The sequence below is a fragment of the Schistocerca gregaria genome, chromosome X (genome assembly GCF_023897955.1).
Source record: "Schistocerca gregaria isolate iqSchGreg1 chromosome X, iqSchGreg1.2, whole genome shotgun sequence".
NCBI lineage: Eukaryota > Metazoa > Arthropoda > Insecta > Orthoptera > Acrididae > Schistocerca > Schistocerca gregaria.
Window position 1 is genome coordinate 125,934,527 of NC_064931.1, and position 24,111 is coordinate 125,958,637.

Sequence of the window (24,111 nt, forward strand, 5' to 3'; positions counted from 1 at the left end):
ATTTAGTATATTGTATGGGCAACGGCCTTGCCGCAGTGGATACACCGGTTCCCGTGAGATCGCCGAAGTTAAGCGCTGTCGGGCGTGGTCGGCAATTGGGCGGGTGACCATCCAGGCCGCCATGCGCTGTTGCCATTTTTCAGGGTGTACTCTGCCTCGTGATGCAAATTGAGGAGCTACTCGACCGAAAAGTAGGGGCTTCGGTCAAGAATACCATCATAACGCCCGGGAGAGCGGTGTGCTGACCCCACGCCCCTCCCAACCGCATCCTCCTCTGAGGATGACACGGCGGTCGGATGGTACCGGTAGGCCACTCGTGGCCTGAAGACGGAGTGCTTTTTTTAAAATTTAGTATATTGTAAACAGTGGTCCTATCTCACTTCCTTGGAGTACTCCGGAAGTTACCTTTACATCTGTCGATTTTCTTCAGTTAAGAGCGACGTGTAGAATTGTCTGTGAGAAAATCTTGAATCGAGTCGCAAATCTGCTCCGATACTTGATAAACTCGTATTTTTTTTTCACTAAACGACAGTGCAGGACGGTGTCAAGTGACTTCCTGGAGTCAAGGGACACGGCTTCAACCTGAGTGGCGTTGTCTAAGGCACTGTGGATCTCATAGAGGAACAGAGCGAGCTGAGTTTCGCAGGATCTCTGTTTGCGGAATCCATGTTGATTTTATAGAGGAGATTTTGCCTCTCCAACACCGTCATAATTCTTGAGCATCTAACATGTTCCATAATACTACAACAGATTGACATCAACGATATCGGTCCAGAATTGTATGCATCTGCCCTACGTCCCTTCTGAAAAATGGGAATGACCTGCGCTTTCTTCCAGTCGCTAGGTACCCTTGGTCGCTCAAGCGATCTAGCTAAATTACTGTTAGCAGGGGAGCAAGTTCTTTCACATAATCTTAGTAGAATCTCATCTGGTCCTAACGCCTTTCCACCACTAAACGATTGTATTTGTTTTTCTATTCCGCGATCAGCTATCTCAATATCTGCCATTTCGACGTTCGTACAACGATTGAAAGAAGGGACCATGTTACAATCTTCCGCGATGAAACAGTTTCGGAAGACCGAATTCAGTATTTCGGCCTTCACTCTGTTATCTTCTGTTCCGTTGCCCGTATGGTCACTGAGTGAATGAACAGATGATTTTAACCCACTTACAGGTTTTACATACTACTAAGACCTCTTTGGGTTTTTACTCAAATCGGTTGCCAAAGTTTTACTTTCAAAGTCGCTGAATACTTCTCTCATTGCTCCCGTAGGCTCATTTTCGCTTCTTTCAGCTTTTGTTTGTCAGCTAGGTTTTTACTTCACTTCGATCTGAGGTGAAGTTCTCTTTGTTTACGTAGCAGTTTTCTAACACGGCTATTAAACTATGGTGGGTCTTTCCCATCCCTTAAGACCTTACTCGGAACATACTTGTCTAGGGCATACTGCACGATTCCTTTGAAATTTTTCCATTTATTGTCAACACCTTCGGCATCATCACCGAATATTTGATGCTGACTGTTCATATACTCTGAAATTTGTATCCTGTCACTCTTGCTAAGCAAAAATACCTTCATACCTTTCTTATCATTCTTTGTCAGACACGTTTTCATAGATTCTAGCATAGGCTTATGATCACTGATACCTTCCATTACGTTAACTGGTAAGGTCCCGTCTATTTGTTGCCAGGAGGTCTAAGACGTTACCCTCACGATCTGGTTCTCTATCTGCTCAAAGTAAACTTCGGACAAGGCATCCAGAACAATGACACTCGAACATCTATCTCTGGCCAAAGTTTTGATAGCATCAGACTCCCAACCTGTACCTGGCAAGCTGAAGTCACTCTCTATTAGAATGGCATGATCAGGAAAACTATTAACGATGTTCTGCAAGTTCTGTCTGAAGCGCTATATCACTAGAGCTCCTAACGTTTCGAATAAAGCTTCGTAAATCCTTCGCCAGTGGAATTAAAAAAACTGCTGGCCTGAAGACTGTAATCCTCTTTGGTAGGTTAATCAACTGCTTACTGATTTCCCAGAGGCTTGTTTAAATCACGCCTACTGTAAGGAGTTCGAGATGCGCTTTCCGGAACCTTTCTGTGAAGAATCTACTGGAAAGACGTCGAAGGCTATACGGCACTGAATCACATCAGATAATTACATGAGGGGATTTAGAGCTTCACATGTTGTCGACATTTGAAGTCACTAAAGACAGCATACTGGCGCGTGCATCAGAGTAGTCTTTTAACGTGATTTAAGGAATCCTACAATACAATGCTCGCACTGGAACTCTATTTTGAAATAAAGTATACTTTCGATCAGCAAAGAAAAGGACAATTGAGGTGTCACTAAATGACTACAGTTTAATAAACATATTGCTGCTGAAAGTATTTTTAAAAAATTGTAGAGTATTGACGGTCATATTCAAACAGAGCACTGCATTTCTACGGTATACACTTTATGATTCCCCTTTCACGTGATCCAGGGTACCATCTATAAGCAAACCGAAATCAGTATCTTGATTTGAACCCGTCTCTTCAATATACTGTTTCCAAATATCAGTGGTTTATAATTACACGGGTTGGGCTAATATTTTGAAACGCCAAGAACACATTACCATGAATAAAACGGTGTAGGACGCCCATTGGCATGTAAAACAACTTCCATTCGTCTCAGAATGGATAAATATAGTTCACGTATGGTTTTCAAGGGAATCTCATACCATTCTTCCTGCAAAATAGTGGAAAATGGAGTTGGATGGGTATTACGCACCCTTCTTTCCAAAGTAGACTACAAAGGGTAAATAATGTTGGGGTCTGGTGACTGTTGGCCAGAGGAGACCCGACAACTCATCCTCGTAATCACAAAAGCAGTCCTGGACTATACGAGCTGTATCTACATCTACATCTAAATCTAAAGCTATACTCTGCAAACCACTATGAGGTGCATGGCAGAGGGTACGTCCCTTTCTACCAGTTATTGGGGTTTCTTCCTGTTCCATTCGTCCGCAGCTCGTGGTCGTGCGGTAGCGTTCTCGCTTCCCACGCCCGGGTTCCCGGGTTCGATTCCCGGCGGGGTCAGGGATTTTCTCTGCCTCGTGATGGCTGGGTGTTGTGTGATGTTCTTAGGTTAGTTAGGTTTAAGTAGTTCTAAGTTCTAGGGGACTGATGACCATAGATATTAAGTCCCATAGTGCTCAGAGCCATTTGAACCATTTGAATCCTGTTCCATTCAAGTATGGAGCAGGAAGAATGATTGATTGAATGCATTATTCTAATCTTATCCTCACGATCCTTGTGTGAGCGATACGTAGGGGATTGTAGTATATTCCCAGAGTCATTTAAAGCTGGTTCTTGCAACTTTGTTAATAGACTTTCTCAGGATAGCTTTCATCTTCAGTAGTCTTCCAATTCTGTTCCCTGGGTGTCTTTGTGACCCTCTCCCACGGATCGAACAAACCTGTGACCATTCATGCTGCCCTTCTCTGTATACATTCAATACCCCCGGTTAGTCTGTTTGGTACGGGTTCCACACACTTGAGTAACATTCTAGACCCGGTCACACAAGTGATTCGTAAGCAAACTCATTTGCAGACTCTTTGCACTTTCACAGTATTCTACCAAATTCTACAGGGACCCTATCGTCTTGGAACATAGCATCACCACTGGGGAACAGACATTGTACTATGAGATGACCGTGATCATCCGAAAAGGTCACATAATCCTTGAGAGTAAAGCGACATTCCGCAAATACGCAAGGGACCGATGGAATGCCACGATATGGCTGCCCAAATCATCACCGAACTCCAGAATGAGGTTTTCGCTCTGCAGCGGAGTGTGCGCTGATACGAAACTACCTGGCAGATTAAAACTGTGTGGCGGACCGAGACTCGAAATCTGGACGTTTGCCTTTCGCGGGCAAGTGCTCTACCATCTGAGCTAACCAAGCGTGAGTCTTGCTTGGGTAGTTCGGATGGTAGAGCACTTGCCCGCGAAAGGCAAAGGTCCCGAGTTCGAGCCTCGGTCCGGCACAAAGTTTTAAACTGCCAGGAAGTTTCATCTCCGAACTCTCGCAATGTTTCACTGTTCTGACGTAGACCCAGCCGGAAGCTGGAAACAAGATTCATCCGACAAAATGACTTTCTTCCACTGCTCCATAGTTCAGTTTTTATGGCTTCAGTGCCACGTTTTCCTGCTACGGGCATTTGCTTCACTTATGTATGGTTTTGCAATTGCAGCTCGTCCCACAGTTCCCTGCTTATGGAGCCCCCTTCGTTTCAACAGGTTTCTTGTGCTACGAGAAAAAACAGTTATAAAAAGAAAAACGCAAACTGTCAATCAGTTTGCCACGAGAGAGAAAGCTATTTGGCTGAGAAACAATGAGTTAGATGCTGTTCTGACAACCACTGAAGATGCCTTGTAATTAAGGTGAAGCGCGTTTGAACACACAAGACAAATAAAAAAAATTAATAGGTAGCATGCAAAAGGCGTTTTCTTTTCAACCACTTCGTTTTGTTTTGGTGTTGACAGGATTCGCGTGTGCAACATTCAGTTCTCCAGTGACTTTTGCAGCTATCGTTCTCCGATTTTGCCATACTCCTCGTCAATGACCGTCTGTCACGATAACTCGAAGCACACTTCCGTCCCTGCTGTGACTTAGAGGATGATGCTTTGCTGCTTTCCCCATATGCGATGTAAATCTTCGATACTGTACCTCCTGAAACACTAAACACTTCAGTTACCTTGGTTATGACAGCAACAGCAATTAGCTCACGTTCGAATTCACTTAGCCCCGACATATTGGATTCACAACAACACAGAACGCTGTTCCAACTACAACTGACACTTGCAACATATTGAGAACATTCCACACGTGTCTTTTGTGGTCAAATGCAACAGTACAATCTGCAGCCTTTATTAGCACATCTGCATTTCTCCCAATGATTCCTTATTTTTGTCCAACCCTTATATTTGCTTAATAATTTCAATATCACAGGAATTCTTTTCATATTTCTCACTTACGCCCTCATTCCTTCTTCGTTTCATACGAAAAATGTTTGGCCAAGGAAGGGGAAGACATCAACCTCAACTTCGAAAATTCTTCTCCTTCTTCTTCTTTCACTTGGGCCTTTGTCCCGCAGTTGTCGCAGGGTCGGCATTGTTCCAATCTGATTTGGCATGGTTAATTTGAAGGGATGGCCGGATGGCCTCCTGCCACCACCCCATACCCCCCCCCCCCCCCCCCCCCCCGGCCAGAATCAGAGTACCCCAGCTGTCTGTGTCTAGTGTAAATCAGGAAATAGTGCGAACATGTTTCAAATGTCTGCGAACCTTGTAACTGAGGAGGGACGTGGGGACCAGCCCGTATTCACCTAGTGGGATGTGGAAAACCGCCTAAAACCCACATACAGGCTGGTCGGCACACCAGCCCTCGTCGTTAATCCACCTAGCGGATTCGATCCACGGCCAGCGCACCTACCCGAGTCCAGGAAGCAGCGCATTAGCGCTCTCAGCTAACCTGGTGGGTTAACCTCAACTTCGAAAATATAACTGCATAATTTGATTTTGTCCATTATAAATGGTTTTCTTGAAAGCCTGCGACTGTGAAAACAATGCGTTTGTTTATATATAACTTTGTGCTACCAGTCACAATATTCTTTTACTTATGTTTTAAACGACGCCTTTCGGGAAATGATTCCCATTTTCAAGTGCGTGGTAAACATAACTCACAACTTTCAGTGCACAATACACATCGAGAATAACTTAAATAATTTATTCTCTTACTTACACAAGTTATTCTGGACGTGTACTGTGCATTCAAAGTTGTGAGTGATGTTTAACATGTGTGAGACGCTGCACAAATGGACCATAAGAAAACTTAAAGGCAACAAAACAAAGCAGAACCTCAAACCGTCGAAAGAATTACGCAAAAATATCTCAATAAATAGCTTCATAAATTATTACGTTACGGGCAATCCTAAACGGGAACTGTGGAATAGACACCTGTACTTGGTTTATCCCTAGTTGTGCATTCATTGTATTATTGTAGTGCCACTAGCAGATTCCTGATTACACCCACTTCTTTTTTCTTCACTTACGTCGAAATGTCCGCAGGTCGTGGTCTCGCGGTAGCGTTCTCGCTTCCCTAGGGTCCCGGGTTCGATTCCCGGCGGGGTTAGGGATTTTTACCTGCCCCGAGATGACTGGGTGTTGTGTCGTCTTCATCATCATCATTCATCCCCATTACGGTCGGAGGAAGGCCATGGCAAACCACCTCCATTAGGACCTTGCCTAGTACAAAGGCGCGGGTCTCCGGCGTCATTCCTCTACGCTCTGTCAAGTAGTATGGGACATCATCATCATATGTCGAAATCCATATGAGCTATATTCAGAAGGCACAAAGTATTGTATTAATGGTCATAGTAAGAAGTCAACTGAACTGCTAGTCTACACGGTCTCTCCCACTTAAGTGCAACGCACAGGACGTCTACACAACCACGTGACACTGTCGGAAAAGCCATTCTTTGCGATGTTATTCAACTTGCGCGTCACCTTGGGTTGGATGTCAGTTATGCAGTTAAAGCGTTCGCCATTCGTATGAATTTCTGCACTTTGTCACTTTGTGGTAGTTTCGTACGGAAAAATCGCGTCTCCTCACCCGTAACGATTTTTTTCCAGAAAAGGATTGACTGCGTTCTGAATTTTTGTCAAGTCACGGCAAACGTCCATGTTTCGTTGTTCTTTTTTATTTCCGGGAGTGAAGATGTACGGCACAAACTTCACATACACTTTTTTCTTCTCCAAAACATTATGGGGAGTGTCTTGAATGCTAGATTTAGAGATATTGCTCCATTGCCATTTGTGCCACTAGAGCGTTGACACACAACGGCTGCACGTTCAGTACTTAACACTACCTCCTCACAGCTGACTGGTCGAATGCACATCTGTTATTTACAGTTCTTTGTTCCAGCTGCCACTGTTATTCCTGCGCTGCGTCGCTTATAGGCTATGTATACAATCAGTTTAGGAGCTTTTTGGACGGACGGTGTATACGTCGTCATATAGTGACAAGGGCCATGGACACAGAAGAAAAGATTGTGCTGATTCTTTTTATCTGCTCATATTTAAACAGCCTGCCTATTCATTTTTCTCTGACTTCTTAACAACTATACCCTTCGCAAGCAAAATCTGTAAGGCTCTACAGTACGACAGCGAATCTTTTTTGAGTGTGTGTTCAAGCTGGTTCTCCTGAGGCCGCCTGTCACGATATATTTAATAGCTTTTCCTATTTCTACGTGCGTTTTGAATAAGAACATCTAGTGCAATCTTAGCTCAAGAAATTATAAATTTGTACATATTTTAATTCATGTAAGAGAACTGCACTTAAAGCCGTAATCAATACATGCAAAATAAATAGCTATTATCATACCAGTAGAGCAGCGTACACGACCACGATCCAGCGAGCACTCAACCTGAAAGCAAAAGACTCATTTGTAATTTTATGTAAATTACATTATTTTTTCTGTACGTAACTGCTGCAATACTAAGCATTTCCCCCAAAATTATGAACAAGGCGCTTTTTGCTTGGGAAGAAATTAAGGAAGCACCTCATTGGCCAACAATTTTACGATATATACAGATATTTTGTATGACAAACAATTAATTTCGCATGTAGTTGTAGTTTCAAAAAATGGTTCAAAGGGCTCTGTGCACTCTGGGGCTTAACATCTATCGTTATCAGTCCCCTAGAACTTATAACTACTTAAACCTGACTAACCTAAGGACATCACACAACACCCAGTGAACACGAGGCAGTGAAAATCCCTGACCCCGCCTGGAATCGAACCCGGGAACGGGAAGCGAGAACGCTACCGCACGACCACGAGCTGCGGACACTTGTAGTTTCAGAATACGTTTTCATAGTATATACTGACACGGGCAGAATCAAAATTCGTACACTCTGACACCACCACACGATTCCTTGCATATTGACAGTACAAAAATGTCTGTACCAAATTTCATCCAATGCATATTTTGGGTAGGAAACAGCGTTAAGGAAAGGCAATTTGAAAACACCGTTATCACATGTCCAACAAATATCCTCATTCAATACTGCGCAGTTGTTTAGTGCAACTAGAGCAGTCCTGGGCTAACTGAACTCGCCAGTAATTTCGGAAGAGTTTTGTGTCTGTCGCTTCCATAGGAAAGCCTACATTAGCCCTAGAATAAACTATGGTCCCGGCGGAGGTTCGAGTCCTCCCTCGGGCATGGGTGTGTGTGTTTGTCCTTAGGATAATTTAGGTTGAGTAGTGTGTAAGCTTAGGGACTGATGACCTCAGCAGTTAAGTCCCATAAGATTTCACACACATTTGAACATTTGAATAAACTATAATATTTATATAGCTAATGGATCACTTGGGTTTCGTTGCAGACTCGGTAAAATTAGAACCTGTTCTTCTAATATAGATCCGAGTTGTGTCTATTTATAACGCTAACTACCACTAATCACAGTTAAAGAATTTTTTCTACTACTATCTTGTGTTGTTAATTATCGTTATGTGTAAACTAACTGTTACCTGCGGCTACGGGTTTTGGTAAGCTGAGAGCCGGTAAGTAAGCTGTTGTTCGTATAATAACGTCAGCTGCTCTCACATGTCTGTTTATTCTGGTATGCATGGCTAGTGATATGCGTCTCCCCTTCCTCCACTGTCATCCCCCACCGCCCTCCGTCGCCAAACATCTATGCATCGTGCTACTGAAGTTGCTATACATCAACGAGAACATTATGCAACAACTTTAATAATTTTATAACATAGTTTGTATTCACCGATCTGAAATAAGATGTTCCATCCCCCACTTCACAGACTTAGAAGTAGATTTTATTGTTGTAATTATTATTTACTTTATAAAGCAGCCAATGCTATCTCCATAACAAATTTCAATGAAAGCAGTTCAGCAGTTTAGTTGTGAAACCGAAACAGACAGTGTTACTTTCACATTTAATAATATTAGTATGGAAGTACGGATTAAACATGTTGAGGCTTGTATAAGAATTACATTAAATGTATTGGCAATGCGACTAATAACAACCATCAGCAGTAGAATGGAATGGCGACAATGAAAATTTGTGCCTCACTGAGACTCGAACCCGGATTTCCCGCTTATCGCGAACAGTCGTCTTACGATTTAGCTATCGGTGCACGAGTCGTCCAGCCCCAAACTTCCATATGTCGTCAACCCTGCATTGTATTCATTACGTTGAATCGTATTACGTAGAACATATCTATCAATAAAAGCATTTTCAAAAATTACGTCACCTTAAATTCTTCGAATAAATAGAACTTTAAATTGCGATATCTGTTTTTTCCTCATCCAATTGTGATGAAATGAAGCCTATACGTTGCTCCAAGCTACATTCAAGTTAACTGTGAAAACCTCATGAAAATTCGTCTAGTATTTTCGGAGATTAGCGTGATCAAACAAAAAGACAGATGCGACAATTTTACAGTTTTTATTTTATATATAGTATAGGTATAGAAGATTACTGCTTTTCATCAGACAATAATAGAAAGTAAGAATCAGGGTAATCGAGACAGTGCAATGGATACTCATCCTTTTATATCACGAAAGGTAATCATCCTTAGTTTAAATTGCCCAGTTACTTATAACACGACTATAAAAATTGTTTTTACTAATAGACTTTCAAATTAGAATGCCTGGCCTAATTAAATAAATACATAAATAGATAAATAATATTAATCATGATTAAATCAATAAGGCTAACAATATTTACAACATTTCAGCTTCTGAATGCAAGTATAGGTAGCCGTAACACGCAGACGCCTCCAGATGGCTATCACGACACATTTCCTGGAGCGTATTCTTACTTCACAATATAAAGCAATCATAATAGTTTAGACACTGGGCTCATAGGTTGTAGGAGCAGGGATCAGATCCCATCCATCCATCCTCATTTAAGTTTTTTGCACCTAAGCTGCTTGAGGTAAATGATTAAATTGTTTTGCAGACAGAGCCACGTATGATTTCCTGCTACATCTCTTTACATTCAGAGCTTGTGCTTCGCTTCTGGATATCGAGAGAGAATGAAACTAGAAGGTTTCTCCGTTTTTACGATACAATCTTCACCTCTCATTATCGACAGGTCTTAAATAAACGAAATTATTGCTTGGCCGCTTCGTCGACAAATGCTACACTACAAATCCGTAGGTAGCGACTACGATAAACGATGATTTTCTACCACTCATCACGAGGGACCAGTGAATTTGACAACTGAATATACATTTATGTCACACAAAAAGTGCCATACACGGAATAAAGATCAAGGAAAAGGCAATACGTCTGTATATCAAGCAGATAAGCCACAATCTACACATAAAAAAAAGGTTTGCACCACCTCTTTTCCGAGAGTTCCGGAACCTTTATATAAAATTGGAATAGAGATCATCATAAACATCATTTCCGCCCTTTTTATTGCTCATGAAAATCACACGCTGCATGTGGTACCATCATGCAGCGAGACCTTCAGAGTTGGTGGGCTGGACACACCGGTACTTCTAATACCCAGTAGTACGTCCTCTTACATTGATGCATGCCTGTATTCATCGTGGCATACTATCCACAAGTTCATCAAGGCACTGTTGGTCCACATTGTCCCACTGCTCAACGGCGATTCGGCGTAGATCCCTCAGTGTGGTTGGTGAGTCACGTCGTCCATAAACAGTACTTTTCAATCTATCCCAGACATGTTCGATAGGGTTCATGTTTGCAGAGCATGCTGGCCACTATAATCGACCGATGTCATTATCCTGGAGGAAGTCATTCACAAGATGTGCACGATGGAGGCGCGAATTGTCGTCCATGAAGACGAATGCCTCGCCAATATGGTGCTGATATGGTTGCTCTATCGGTCGGAGGATGGCATTCATGTATCATACAGCCGTTACGGTGCCTTCCGTGACCACCAGCGGCGTACGTCGGCCTCACATAATGCCACCCCAAAACAGCAGGGAACCTCCACCTTGCTGCACTCGCTGGATAGTGTGTCTAAGGCATTCAGCCTGACCGGGTTTTCCTCCAAACACGTCTCCGACGACTGTCTGGTTGAAGGCATATGAGGTGCATCACTCAACGGAGAAGGGAACGTGATGCCAATCCTGAGCGGTCCATTCAACATGTTGTTGGTCCCATCTGTACCGCACTGCATGGTCTCGTGGTTGCAAAGGTTGACCTTGTCATGGACGTCGGGAGTGAAGTTGCGCATCATGTAGCCTATTGCGCACAGTTTGAGTCGTAACACGATGTCCTGTGGCTGCACGAAAAGCATTATTCAGCATGGTGGCTTTGCTGTCAGGGTTCCTCCGAGCGATAATACGTTGGTAGCGGTCACCCACTGCAGCAGTAGTCCTGAGTGATGCATGTAATCGACAGTTCCTGTCTCTCTGTATCTCCTCCATGTCCGGATATCTTCCCTTTGGTTCACTCCGAGACGCCTGGACACTTCCCTTGTGAAAGCCCTTCCTGGCAGAAAGTAACAATGCGGACGCGATCGAACCGTCTAGGCATGGTTGAACTACAGACAACACGAGCCGTGTACCTCCTTCCTGGTGGAATGACTAGAACTGATCGGCTGTCGGACCCGCTCCGTCTAGTAGGTGCTGTTCATGCGTGGTTGTTTACGTCTATGGGTGGGTTTAGTGACATCTCTGAACATCAAAGGGACTGTGTGTCTGATACAAGATCCACAGTCAATGTCTGTCTTCAGGAGTTCTGGGAACCGTGGTGATGCAAAACTTTTTGTAATATGTGTAAATGTAATAGGATACTGCTGACGTTGGCTACTCAGGATCAGTATCATCAGTCAGCGAAGAACGCAGCAAATACTCAGACGGTCGTTTGTACTTTATACAGGGCGTGAACGGTATGAGCTACCAAAATTATACAGACCTTAACTCTCGGTATGTCTGACAAAAAGGTCTAATGAAATGTCATTGTATAATGTTCTTTATTTTTGTATTTCTAAAAGTTTTTTGTAGCATTGATAGTAGAGGCGTTTATGTTTATTATTGTCAACTGATGGTACACGACGTTGCTTGTGTATTATCGGAATCGACACAGCAGCCAGAGAAAAGTAACGGACGAACCACAACAATGTAAACATTGGAAGTGTACAACGTCGCGGCGCGGCGGCCAGGTGTTACCGAAACAAGCTATATAAACAGTCATTGGGCTGTCGTGAACGTTTAATTCGTGCAACCAGAGGTTTATTAAGTGCAACCAGAGGTTTTTTCTTTTACAAGATTACCATAACGAAGGTCGATGTAGTGAGGAAAAGCTAACATCAAATAAAATGTGTTTCCTTTAGTACAAAATCAACCAATTACCGCGTAACTCGTTGTGCATTAATTACAATCACATGTTTCCTCTTTCTGCAACTATACCTAAATGAAAATTAAATTCAGATTATTTTCCTTCTGTACAACAGGACCGTAACGAAAATGAAACCCACATTCTTTGTTCCCTCTTACACCAGTAAGTGTTCAAAATGTCCAGCGCCGGCCGCGGTGGTCTCGCGGTTCTAGGCGCGCAGTCCGGAACCGTGCGACTGCTACGGTCGCAGGTTCGAATCCTGCCTCGGGCATGGATGTGTGTGATGTCCTTAGGTTAGCTAGGTTTAATTAGTTCTAAGTTATAGGCGACTGATGACCACAGATGTTAAGTCACATAGTGCTCAGAGCCATTTGAACCATTTGAAAATGTCCAGCATTCCATTCGACACATGCTCCATTACGGCGCACTCGATCACACACATGCACATTTGCCTTTATGGTACAGTAGCATCGAAAATACTCTGCGCACGTTTTTCCACATTATTTATTAGCTGAGCATAAATAAGTTTTTTCATATCGCCCCAAAAGTAAAAAGCCAGTGGATTTTAATCAGGACTGTGTGCTGACCATCGATGTGGACCAAAACGTCCTATCCATTGTCCTGGAAAGCGTCTATTCAAAAACATTCGTACTCTGTGATCAATGTGGAGTGGAGCACCATCGAGGAGGAACCACATCGGGGCCAATGAGATATACGGGCCCTGCCACGAACTTGTAACGTCACACTTTCGGCTTGTGCGCCACACTTCCCAAACACTCGGCTCTGTGCACGGCCAGCAGGAAATCAGTATTTAATTGGAAAGGTATGCACTAATGGTCTTAATTTTGTCGTGTGCTGTCGAGAACTTACATACATTTAAACACGCAGTTAAGAATTAATAAACTCATCTGAAATAATTAATCTCTCCCCGCTAGAGACGGCTGCTGGCACTCGTAAGACCTGCAGGGTCACGTGCTGTGACGTAAGCGCCACGATCTGTCTATCTCATGGGCCTCAAACCACATGTTATGACGTACGGCTAACAGAATATCTTCTAATAAAGTTGGTAGCAATGTTTCCTCTAAAAGGGTTCGGTAATTCAAATGTTCAAATGTGTGTGAATTTCTAAGGGACCAAACTGCGGAGGTCATCCCTAGACTTACACACTACTTAAACTAACCTATGCTAAGAACAACAGACACACCCATGCCCGATGGAGGACTCGAACCTGCGGCGGGACCAGCTGCACAGTCCGTGACCTGACGCCTCAAACCGCGCGTAATTGTTACCAGTCAATCGTGCAGGTAAATCATGATGCCCAATAATGTAATGATTGATTATACTCGCCCATACATTTACGGAAAAGCGGCACTGAAACAGTGCAGCTGCTACTTGGCGCGGACTGTGGACACTCCATGTGTGCATGTTACGGAAATTAGTTATTCCGTCGCGAGTGAAACACTCTTCATTCGTGACGAGTATTTTGCTTACAAAATCGTGCTGTTCACTTTGTAACAAAAACCACTCTGAGAATTCTCGTCGCGGAGGGAAATCCTGCTCTTCCAGCTCTTATAGAGTTGAATGTGGTACTGCCGCAGACGCGCGGGATGAACGACAGTGTGCTGTACACCCACTTGGCGGGCGATGCTTCTAGTATTGTGAGCAGGATCTTCGTGGATACGGTCCAGAATTTATTCCTGAGTTACCAATGTACGTTCTTCTCGTTGTGGGCCTCTGCCTTATGCTCGGGGCCGTAAAGAGCCCGTATCTCTCAATCTACGCAAATTAAATACGTACTCCTAAATTGTATAATGTCGTCATTTATTTAATAATAAATTGAAAGCGTATCAGAACAGACAATACGCAAAAAGGTAAAGATAGCTACTGTTCTTCGTTACGAATGAATTGCAAAATAATCGAGTAAAAGTAGAGAATTATGATGATACAAACCATTGGTGAACAGCAACAAATGTCGATCGCGCAAGAACTTTTCGTTGCTGGCAGCTGTGGCCGAGCGGTTCTAGGCGCTTCAATCCGGAACCGCGCTGAAGCTACGGTCTCAGGTTCAAATCCTGCCTCGAGCATGGATGCGTGTGATGTCCTTAGGTTCGTTAGGTTTAAGCAGGTCTAAGTCTATGGGAGTGATAACCTTAGATGTTAAATCCCATAGTGCTTAGAACCATTTGAACTGTTCGTTGTGGGAAGCGTTCATGACAAATTCGTACAGCTGCCCTCGCCATAAATTAAATGAATATCATATAGTTCAGCGACAATAAATCTCCCTTCTATTCTAATGTTTAACAGGATTGCAATAACATGTGCACAGGTAATGTGGTGACTGTCGACGATCGGCGTGTTACAATGACTCTACCTCGCAGGCCGTAGATGCCTGTGGGTCTGCGACTCACGCTCGCGATGCCAACCAACACCGACCCAAAGGAAGGCCTCGGCACTTGTTCGTGACGACACGTCAGCTAGGCACAGCGAACGCCAGGTCTGTTGCAGACAGAAACGCCTGGGCGTGCTTATCACTATAAATCTCTTAGTTTTGGACAAACTGTTTGGTATTGTTTTGGTTTCTGCAGTTTTATTTACATGAAAGATTTTCTAACTATCTTAAAGCTATAAATGAAGATCATAGTTCTGTATTACTGAATCCTGTCGAAACAAACTTAGATCAATATGAGAAGATGCTTTGCCCCATTGCAAGCTTCGGAAATTTTATATTCAAGTAACTATATTTACTTGATCCATTTTGTTATCGAAACTTACCCCAACCCCCTTACAATGAACTCGTTTCTTTTATTTATTTATTTATTTTCGTTGGACATCGTCACTGGAAATGTGAACTAATTTACATGTGTAAATGTCCAACTGTTGCCAGTCATTAGATTACAATCGTTTTCAACGACAGGAATTATAAACAGGATACAAAATAGCTTCACACATCGAAAATAATGCTGAGCTTAAACTTTTTTAAACATGCACATTAGAAAAGATAAACATTCCCCTCTTGCAACTGAAAGGAGAAACTTTACAAGATAAAAAAATTTTATTTGATAAAACAAGTATCTCTCTTTTGCCTCTTCTTCTGTCCCCCACCCCCTCCCCCAACGTGTACAATCGCAAGATATTTCATTAATAGTCAGTGTTCCTCACCCCCTAGTCAACCAAGATACCTAAAGAAGAGCACCGATATGTTCACAGTTTCTTGTAAAAGAAACCCAGTACAAACGTAACTTCCTCAGATTTACAAATAAGGTAAAGAAGCACGAATTCTGTTGCTGCTGGACCATGAAGTTGTTTTTGTATGTCAATCCTTAAAACAGGTGGAAAATTAAGTTCAGGAGTACTATTTGTTAAGAAGTGTAACGAATGGCACAATTAATTGATTGCAGAAATCTCTCAGAACAATGTGTGTTGTTCAACTACCGCCAATAGTTTCACATTTTCCTGTGTTAGAAAAGGAGACACCACCATTATGAGTACGCTTGCAACAGACCTGGCGATCGCCGAGCCTAGCTGGCGTGACGTCACCAACAAGCGCCGAGCCCTTCCTTTGAGTCGGTGTTCTGGGAACACGCGCAGCGGTAAATAACAAGAACCGACTGCTTGCTTAAATAAGTGACGTAAGTGCACCTGTGTTGGGAGAGGGGCGAAGCAGATACTCCGTAGTATTTTGATCCTGTTTAATGAATTTTCCCAGTCTTATGTGCATAATGTTTAGACAAGTCACGTCTAATCCGGGTGCACTGTCCAGTGTCTACTTGTCAAAACATTGTCCCGAGATAAATTGGTTTTTTTTCCTGGGAAAATCGTAGGAAATAAATATGTTACTAGACGTTTTAAATCAACTGACAGTTTTTTTTTTCAGCTTATACCGTTTACAGCCTGTATTTTCCGTGCGTTACTTGTGCACTGAGAACTAAGGCTTTTCGTAGAGCAGTTTTGGCAGTTTGACAGTGATCCCGGTAGCTGAGGCTTTTCGGGGTTGGCTTCGTTTCCTTTTTGTGCGATCCACGGAGGTGGTAGCACGACAGTTAGCCCGGCGAGCGCGGCGGAACAGGAACCCGTTAGCTGAGGCCGGCGAACCCGGCGGAAGGAAGCGCAGCGCAGCTTCACACGCCTGGACCGCCGCTTCCCTTGTCTCCGGGACGGGTCGGCGATCACGTCGTGCTACGCGCCAGGGACATATTCAACTCTATAGCGGCGACGCGCAGCTTTACACGCCCACGGAGGGTGCCGAATTTCTGGAAACGTTCAATTCTTCACGCGTGGTACAGGGTGGCGCAGGGGAACGGGTAATTTTGAACGTTACAGTTGGCAGCACTGGTTTTTTCCTTTCCTTTTTTTTTTTTTTTTAGCATCAGTCTACTGACTGGTTTGATGCGGCCCGCCACGAATTCCTTTCCTGTGCTAACCTCTTCATCTCAGAGTAGCACTTGCAACCTACATCCTCAATTATTTGCTTGACGTATTCCAATCTCTAACTTCCTCTACAGTTTTTGCCCTCTACAGCTCCCTCTAGTACCATGGAAGTCATTCCCTCATGTCTTAGCAGATGTCCTACCATCCTGTCCCTTCTCCTTATCAGTGTTTTCCACATATTCCTTTCGTCTCCGATTCTGCGTAGCGCCTCCTCATTCCTTACCTTATCAGTCCACCTAATTTTCAACATTCGTCTATAGCACCACATCTCAAATGCTTCGATTCTCTTCTGTTCCGGTTTTCCCACAGTCCATGTTTCACTACCATACAATGCTGTACTCCAGACGTACATCCTCAGAAATTTCTTCCTCAAATTAAGGCCGGTATTTGATATTAGTAGACTTTTCGTGGCCAGAAATGCCTTTTTTTGCCATAGCGAGTCTGTTTTTGATGTCCTCCTTGCTCCGTCCGTCATTGGTTATTTTACTGCCTAGGTAGCAGAATTCCTTAACTTCATTGACTTCGTGACCCTCAATCCTGACGTTAAGTTACTCGCTGTTCTCATTTCTACTACTTCTCATTACCTTAGTCTTTCTCCGATTTACTCTCAAACCATACTGTATACTCATTAGACTGATCATTCCGTTCAGCAGATCATTTAATTCTTCTTCACTTTCACTCAGGATAACAATGTCATCAGCGAATCGTATCATTGATATCCTTTCACCTTGTATTTTAATTCCACCCCTGAACCTTTCTTTTATTTCCATCATTGCTTCCTCAATGTACAGATTGAAGAGTAGGGGCGAAAGGCTACAGCCTTGTCTTACACCCTTCTTAATACGAGCACTTCGTTCTTGATCGTCCACTCTTATTATTCCCTCTTGGTTGTTGTACATATTGTATATGACCCGTCTCTCCCTATAGCTTACCCCTACTTTTTTCAGAATCTTGAACAGCTTGCACCATTTTATATTGTCGAACGCTTTCTCCAGGTCGACAAATCCTATGAACGTGTCTTTATTTTTCTTTAGCCTTGCTTCCATTATTAGCCGTAACGTCAGAATTGCCTCTCTCGTGCCTTTACTTTTCCTAAAGCCAAACTGATCGTCACCTAGCGCATTCTCAATTTTTTTCCCATTCTTCTGTATATTATTCTTGTAAGCAGCTTCGATGCATGAGCTAATAAGCTGATTGTGCGATAATTCTCGCACTTGTCAACTCTTGCCGTTTTCGGAATTGTGTGGATGATGCTTTTCCGAAAGTCAGATGGTATGTCGCCAGACTCATATATTCTACACACCAACGTGAATAGTCGTTTTGTTCCCACTGTAGCGCCGGCAAATGCGCCAAACTTTGCACAATTGCTGTGAACGCATTGCCATTTAGTAATCATGGAGAATTGGACTGGTGCGGAACGTGCAGTAGATGTGAGAGCGTTTTACAAAAATGGTGATAGCGCGACTGCCGCGCAGAGAACATTTCGACAGCATTACCAGCTTGGACGTCATGGACGTGTCCCATCTGCGCATGCGATTACAACGTGGGTGCGTAATTTTGAAGAAACAGGATCTGCCTTGAAAAAGAAACTTCCAGGTGGCATTCCAACGGTACGTACCCCAGAGAACATTGCAGCTGCTAGAGCTGCAATCGAGAGAGGTCCTCGCCGCTCCGTTCGACAGTATGCTTCTTCGCTAGGGATTAAGCGACGAAGCTTACAAAGAATACTGCACGAATTAGACTTCCATCCCTATAAGATGCAGATTGTGCAACACTTACATGAACGAGACCCAGCGTCACGTATGGAGTTTAGTAGCCAGATATTGGCTAAAATCAACGAGGACGCGAAATTCCTTCGTAACTTACGGATATCAGACGAAGCCCATTTTCACCTGAACAGAATTTTCGTTATTGGGCAGTGACAGTAACATCCGCTCGATGTGTTGAAATGCTTCAAACATTATTTACACCGAGACTGTACGAACTTCATCTTAACGTCGAAAACATGTGGTTTCAGCAGGATGGAGCCACGTCACACACTGCTCGACAATCGATGGCAGCAGTTCGTCAGTTGTTTGGAAGACGCATTATTTCACGTAACGGTGACTTTGCATGGCCTGCGAGATCCCCTGATCTTAGTGTGTGCGACTTCTTCCTGTGGGGCTATCTTAAAGGCAAGGTGTACCTTACACGTCCTGCAACAATCCATGAACTGAAGGAGAATATTGAAAACGAAATCACTGCCATTCCCCAAGATTTGCTACACCGCGCATTCCAGAGTTTTCAGAACAGGCTGTTAGAGTGTGAACGCCCAATGGGAGCACATCTTTCCGATGTCATTTTTTAAAAGTAAAGAGACACTTTTGGACATTTTGATTGTAAAGACATACTGAATAATGGCATACTGAATACATTCACTTTCGTTAATAAATTACTAGTTTTATGAATTTATTCATGGAAAAGAAGTTATTTCGAAATTTGCCGTTTCCCTCCGCCACCCTGTAGTTTCAAATGGCTCTGAGCACTATGGGACTCAACATATGTGGTCATCAGTCCCCTAGAACTTAGAACTACTTAAACCTAAATAACCTAAGGACATCACACACATCCATGCCCGAGGCAGGATTCGAACCTGCGACCGTAGCAGCAGCGCGGTTCCAGACTGAAGCACCTAGAACCGCTCGGCCACCCCGGCAGGCGTGGTAATTTCCTCTTCGTCAAGCTGCTTATCGAGAGGTCCACGGTTCAGTCCCAGGACAGACATAAGGTTTTTTTTCTAAAATTTAAAGCGACTTTCACTTCTGTAAATGCTTCGCGTATGTGAAAAATATCAGTGTGAAGCATGGTTCGCCTTTCACGTTAAGATGTAGTTCTCCCTGAAAATGGTCATGTGTGCCGATTCTCAGGACAGAGGAAAACCAGCTCGTGCCATCGTGTAATGGCTGCTTCTTTACGTGACCATTGCGGCAAAGGTGGCAGGGTAAAATACAGGGAGCGAAAGGCTATTTACAATTTGTACAGAAACCAGATGGCAGTTATAAGAGTCGAGGGACATGAAAGGGAAGCTGTTGTTGGGAAGGGAGTAAGACAGGGTTGTAACCTCTCCCCGATGTTATTCAATGTGTATATTGAGCAAGCAGTAAAGGAAACAAAAGAAAAATTCGGAGTAGGTATTAAAATCCATGGAGACGAAATAAAAACTTTGAGGTTCGCCGATGACATTGTAATTCTGTCAGAGACAGCAAAGGACTTGGAAGAGCTGTTGAACGGAGAATATAAGATGAACATCAACAAAAGCAAAACGAGGATAATGGAATGTAGTCGAATTAAGTCGGGTGATGCTGAGGGAATTAGATTAGGAAATGAGACACTTAAAGTAGTAATGGAGTTTTGCTATTTGGGGAGCAAAATAACTGATGATGGTCGAAGTAGAGAGGATATAAAATGTAGACTGGCAATGGCAAAGAAAGCGTTTTTGAAGAAGAGAAATTTCTTAACATCGAGTATACATTTAAGTGTCAGGAAGTCGTTTCTGAAAGTATTTGTATGGAATGTAGCCATGTATGGAAGTGAAACATGGACGATAAATAATTTAGACAAGAAGAGAATATAAGCTTTCGAAATGTGGTGCTACAGAAGAATGCTGATGATTAGATGGGTAGATCACATAACTAATGATGAAGTATTGAATAGAATTGGGGAGGAGTTTGTGGCACAACTTGACAAAAAGAAGGGACCGGTTAATAGGACATGTTCTGAGGCATCAAGGGATTACAAATTTAACATTGAAGGGCAGCGTGGAGGGTAAAAATCGTAGAGGGGGACCAAGAGATGAATACACTAAGCAGATTCAGAAGGATGCAGGTTGCAGCAAGTATTGGGAGATGAAGAAGCTTGCGAAGGTTAGGGTAGCATGGAGAGCTCCATCAAAAGCAGTCTCAGGACTGAAGACCACAACAACAACAACGGCACTCCAACCCCAGTTCTCGATACCAGTAATATAGTACTACTTTTCTGCGAAGTAACAGACATATTTTTGTGAGAGTATTCACATTTGGTTTTTTTAATGTATAGGTACTCCGATGTATCAGTATTCACATTTGGTTTTCTTAATGTATAAGTACTCCGATGTATCGATATATTACAGTGATATGGTTCTTGTGTGTATTCATTTCTGTGAGACTGTCATAATCTTTGACTTACTGGTAACCGTTTTGGCGCGAATGCGCACAGAGCAATCTTTATTTCACTTTGCAGAGGTTAAATTGTTATTTCGCTTTATAAAAGAACAGTCAAGTCTTGTGTTTGGTTAAAGTGAAAATTAAATATATGAAGATTGATACAAAACCGCTTTCTTGACGGTGTGACAATTAAGAAGAAGTATATATGAATTTACAGGAAGTTCAATAAAAATGTGAATCGGGAACACCAAGTCAAAAATTATTTCTACCATACCGTTGTTCTGATCTGTAATTGTTTGATCATTAAGAATTTCCTAAAAAACGCATTTGTTAGGTCTTCAAATCTTGCTAAAATACAGATCTGGACCTTCTAGCAGTCAAAGTGGATCACCCTAGAATCAACAAGATGAGCCATAACAACTTCGACGAAATCCATTCAAGATAAGTGCCAAAATTAATGACTTTTTTACAGTGAATTCATTATTTCCATTCTGACGATACCATCCACAGTCAATAACTTTGTTGTTGCCCGATAAAGCGAACGTATGCTGCGTGAGCAACATTATTAATCTAATTTCTAACCTACTTTACAAGTGATGGTATTGTTAGAATCGCTAACACCACAACACCTTGTACTGCAGCGACCTGTCCGAAGCAAGAAATGAAAATTTGTATTTAGCGCACCGCCGACAACTAGATCATGAGAGACGGACCACAAGCTCGGATTAGGGAGGGATGTGGTAGCAAATCGACCGTGGCCTTTCAAAGGAACCACACCGGTATTTTCCTTAAGCGATTTAGGGAAATTCTTGGAAAACGGAAATAAGGATGGGCTAATGGGGCTTTGAACTGGCGTTCTCCTGAATGCAAGTCCATTACGCTAATCACTGAGCCACCTTGCGCGATGTGTTCAAAACAACCTTTAAAGCAGCGATTCCCATAATACTTAGACTGTTACCCCTGAGTGCAGTGAGATATTACCTAGTAAGCCCACCTCCTCTCTCACACGAACACACACACTCCCGGACACTTATCCACATTTTCGTCTAATAAAACTTTAGAATGAAAAAGAATGTTCTTTGAAAACTTTCATTTCTAAAATGACGGAATATAAATGATATTTAGTTTTGTGGGTGTTTTATTAAATCACAAAGAAATGAGTCTGTGACAAGTATTGGTAGGCCTACTGCTTCTTCTAATAACATTCTTATACCATACAGCGAGATCTTCAGAGGTGGTGGTCCAGATTGCTGTACACATCGGTACCTCTAATACCCAGTAGCACGTCCTCTTGCATTGATGCATGCCTGTATTCGTCGTGGCTTACTATCCACAAGTTCATCAAGGCACTGTTGATCCAGATTGTCCCACTCCTCAACGGCGATTAGACATAGATCCCACAGGGTGGTTGGTGAGTTACGTCGTCCATAAACAGCCCTTTTAATCTGACGCTAGCATTTTCGATGGAGTTCATGTCTGGAGAACATGCTGGCCACTCTAGTCGAGCGATGTCGTTAGCCTGAAGGAAGTTACCCACAAAATGTGCACGATTGGGGCGCGAATTGTCGTCCATGAAGACGAATGCCTCGCCAATATGCTGCTGATATGGTTTCACTGTCGGCCGGAGGATGGAATTCACGTATCGTACAGCGGTTACTGGCGCCTTCCATGACCACCAGCTGCGTACGTCGGCCCCACATAATGCCACCCCAAAACAGCAGGGAACATCCACCTTGCTGTACTCGCTGGACAGTGTGTCTAAGGCGTTCAGCCTGACAGGGTTGCCTCCAAACACGTCTCCGACGATTGTCTGGTTGAAGGGATATGCGGTGCGACACTCATCGGCGAAGAGAACGTTATGCCAATCCTGAGTGGTCCATTCGGCATGTTGTTGGGCCCATCTGTACCGCGCTGCATGGTGTCGTCGTTGCAAAGATAGACCTCGCCATGGACGCCTTGACTGAAGTTGCGTATCATGCAGCCTAGCGCGCACAGTTTGAGTCGTAACACGACGTCCTGTGGCTGCACGAAAGGCATTATTCAACATGATGGCGTTGCTGTCAGGGTTCCTCCGAGCCATAATCCCTTGGATGACCTGAGCGAGCACCCATCGACAGTTCCTGTCTTTCTGTATCTCCTCCATGTCCGAACACCATTGCTTTGGTTCACTCCGAGACGCCTGGACACTTCCCTTGTCGAGAGACCTTCCAGGCACAAAGGAACAATGCAGACGCGATCGAACCGCGGTATTGACCGCCTAGGAATGGTTGAACTACGGACAACACGAGCCGTGTACCTCCTTCCAGGTGGAACGACTGGTGAGATGATTCTGAACAGTCAGAGAGGCTGCGTTTGTGATATAATATCCAGAGTCAACGTCTGTCTTCAGGAGTTCTGGGAACTGGGATGATACAAAACTTTTTTGATGTGTGTATATGTAGATTAATTTTACTGTCATAGACGAATGGTACAAAGCAGATGTTTGGTGAGTGGACTATGTGAGGAAGACGATGTTCATACATTCGTTTCACTTGCTGTAACCTCCACCTCATTGTGTCACACGTTAATGCTAGTATTTTTAAAAAATGTGAAATTATTGGTAACGTATGTAATCTGTAGTATAGTCTTACGAAATAGTGATAACAGTAACGCTCTTTTAAAAACAGGTATGTTTCGTAAGCGAAACACCATTGAAACCTTTTTTTAACTCTCAGAAAATTGCATTTCACCCTGAGGTGTAATAACCTTAGGCTGAGTACCACTGCTTTAGAGCAATGTCTACAAATCTTATTCTTCTTCAGAGGATGTATGACCGTTTAGTGTACATTTTTCTTGTCTAAATTCCGTCCGGTTCCCTGAAAATATAGCTAATGATGCGAAATAAAATATCTACTACAAGAGCTCAGAGGAATCTTGTCCACAGCATCTGATTATCCAGTCATTTATGTCGTTGGTAAATCTGAGTGTGGTACTTCAAACCTACTTGTGAAAACCATCATGTTCGTCACATACGTTCAACACTGACTTAACTGTTTTACTACTTGAGTGCAAAATATACGAGTAAACACCATCACCTGTTATAAAAATTATCATCCCTACAGAGCAAGAGTGTTGGTCA

General features: G+C 43.1%; 1 protein-coding gene across 1 annotated transcript in view; it reads right to left on the bottom strand.

Moving 5' to 3' along the window:
• Window positions 1-24,111, bottom strand: part of LOC126297840 (cuticlin-5) — a 260,742-nt gene that overhangs the window by 185,040 nt on the left and 51,591 nt on the right. Inside the window, exon 2 of the mRNA XM_049989092.1 lies at window positions 7,427-7,469. Within this exon, the coding sequence (XP_049845049.1) occupies window positions 7,427-7,469 (43 nt within the window). The remainder of the gene's footprint in view (window positions 1-7,426; window positions 7,470-24,111) is intronic.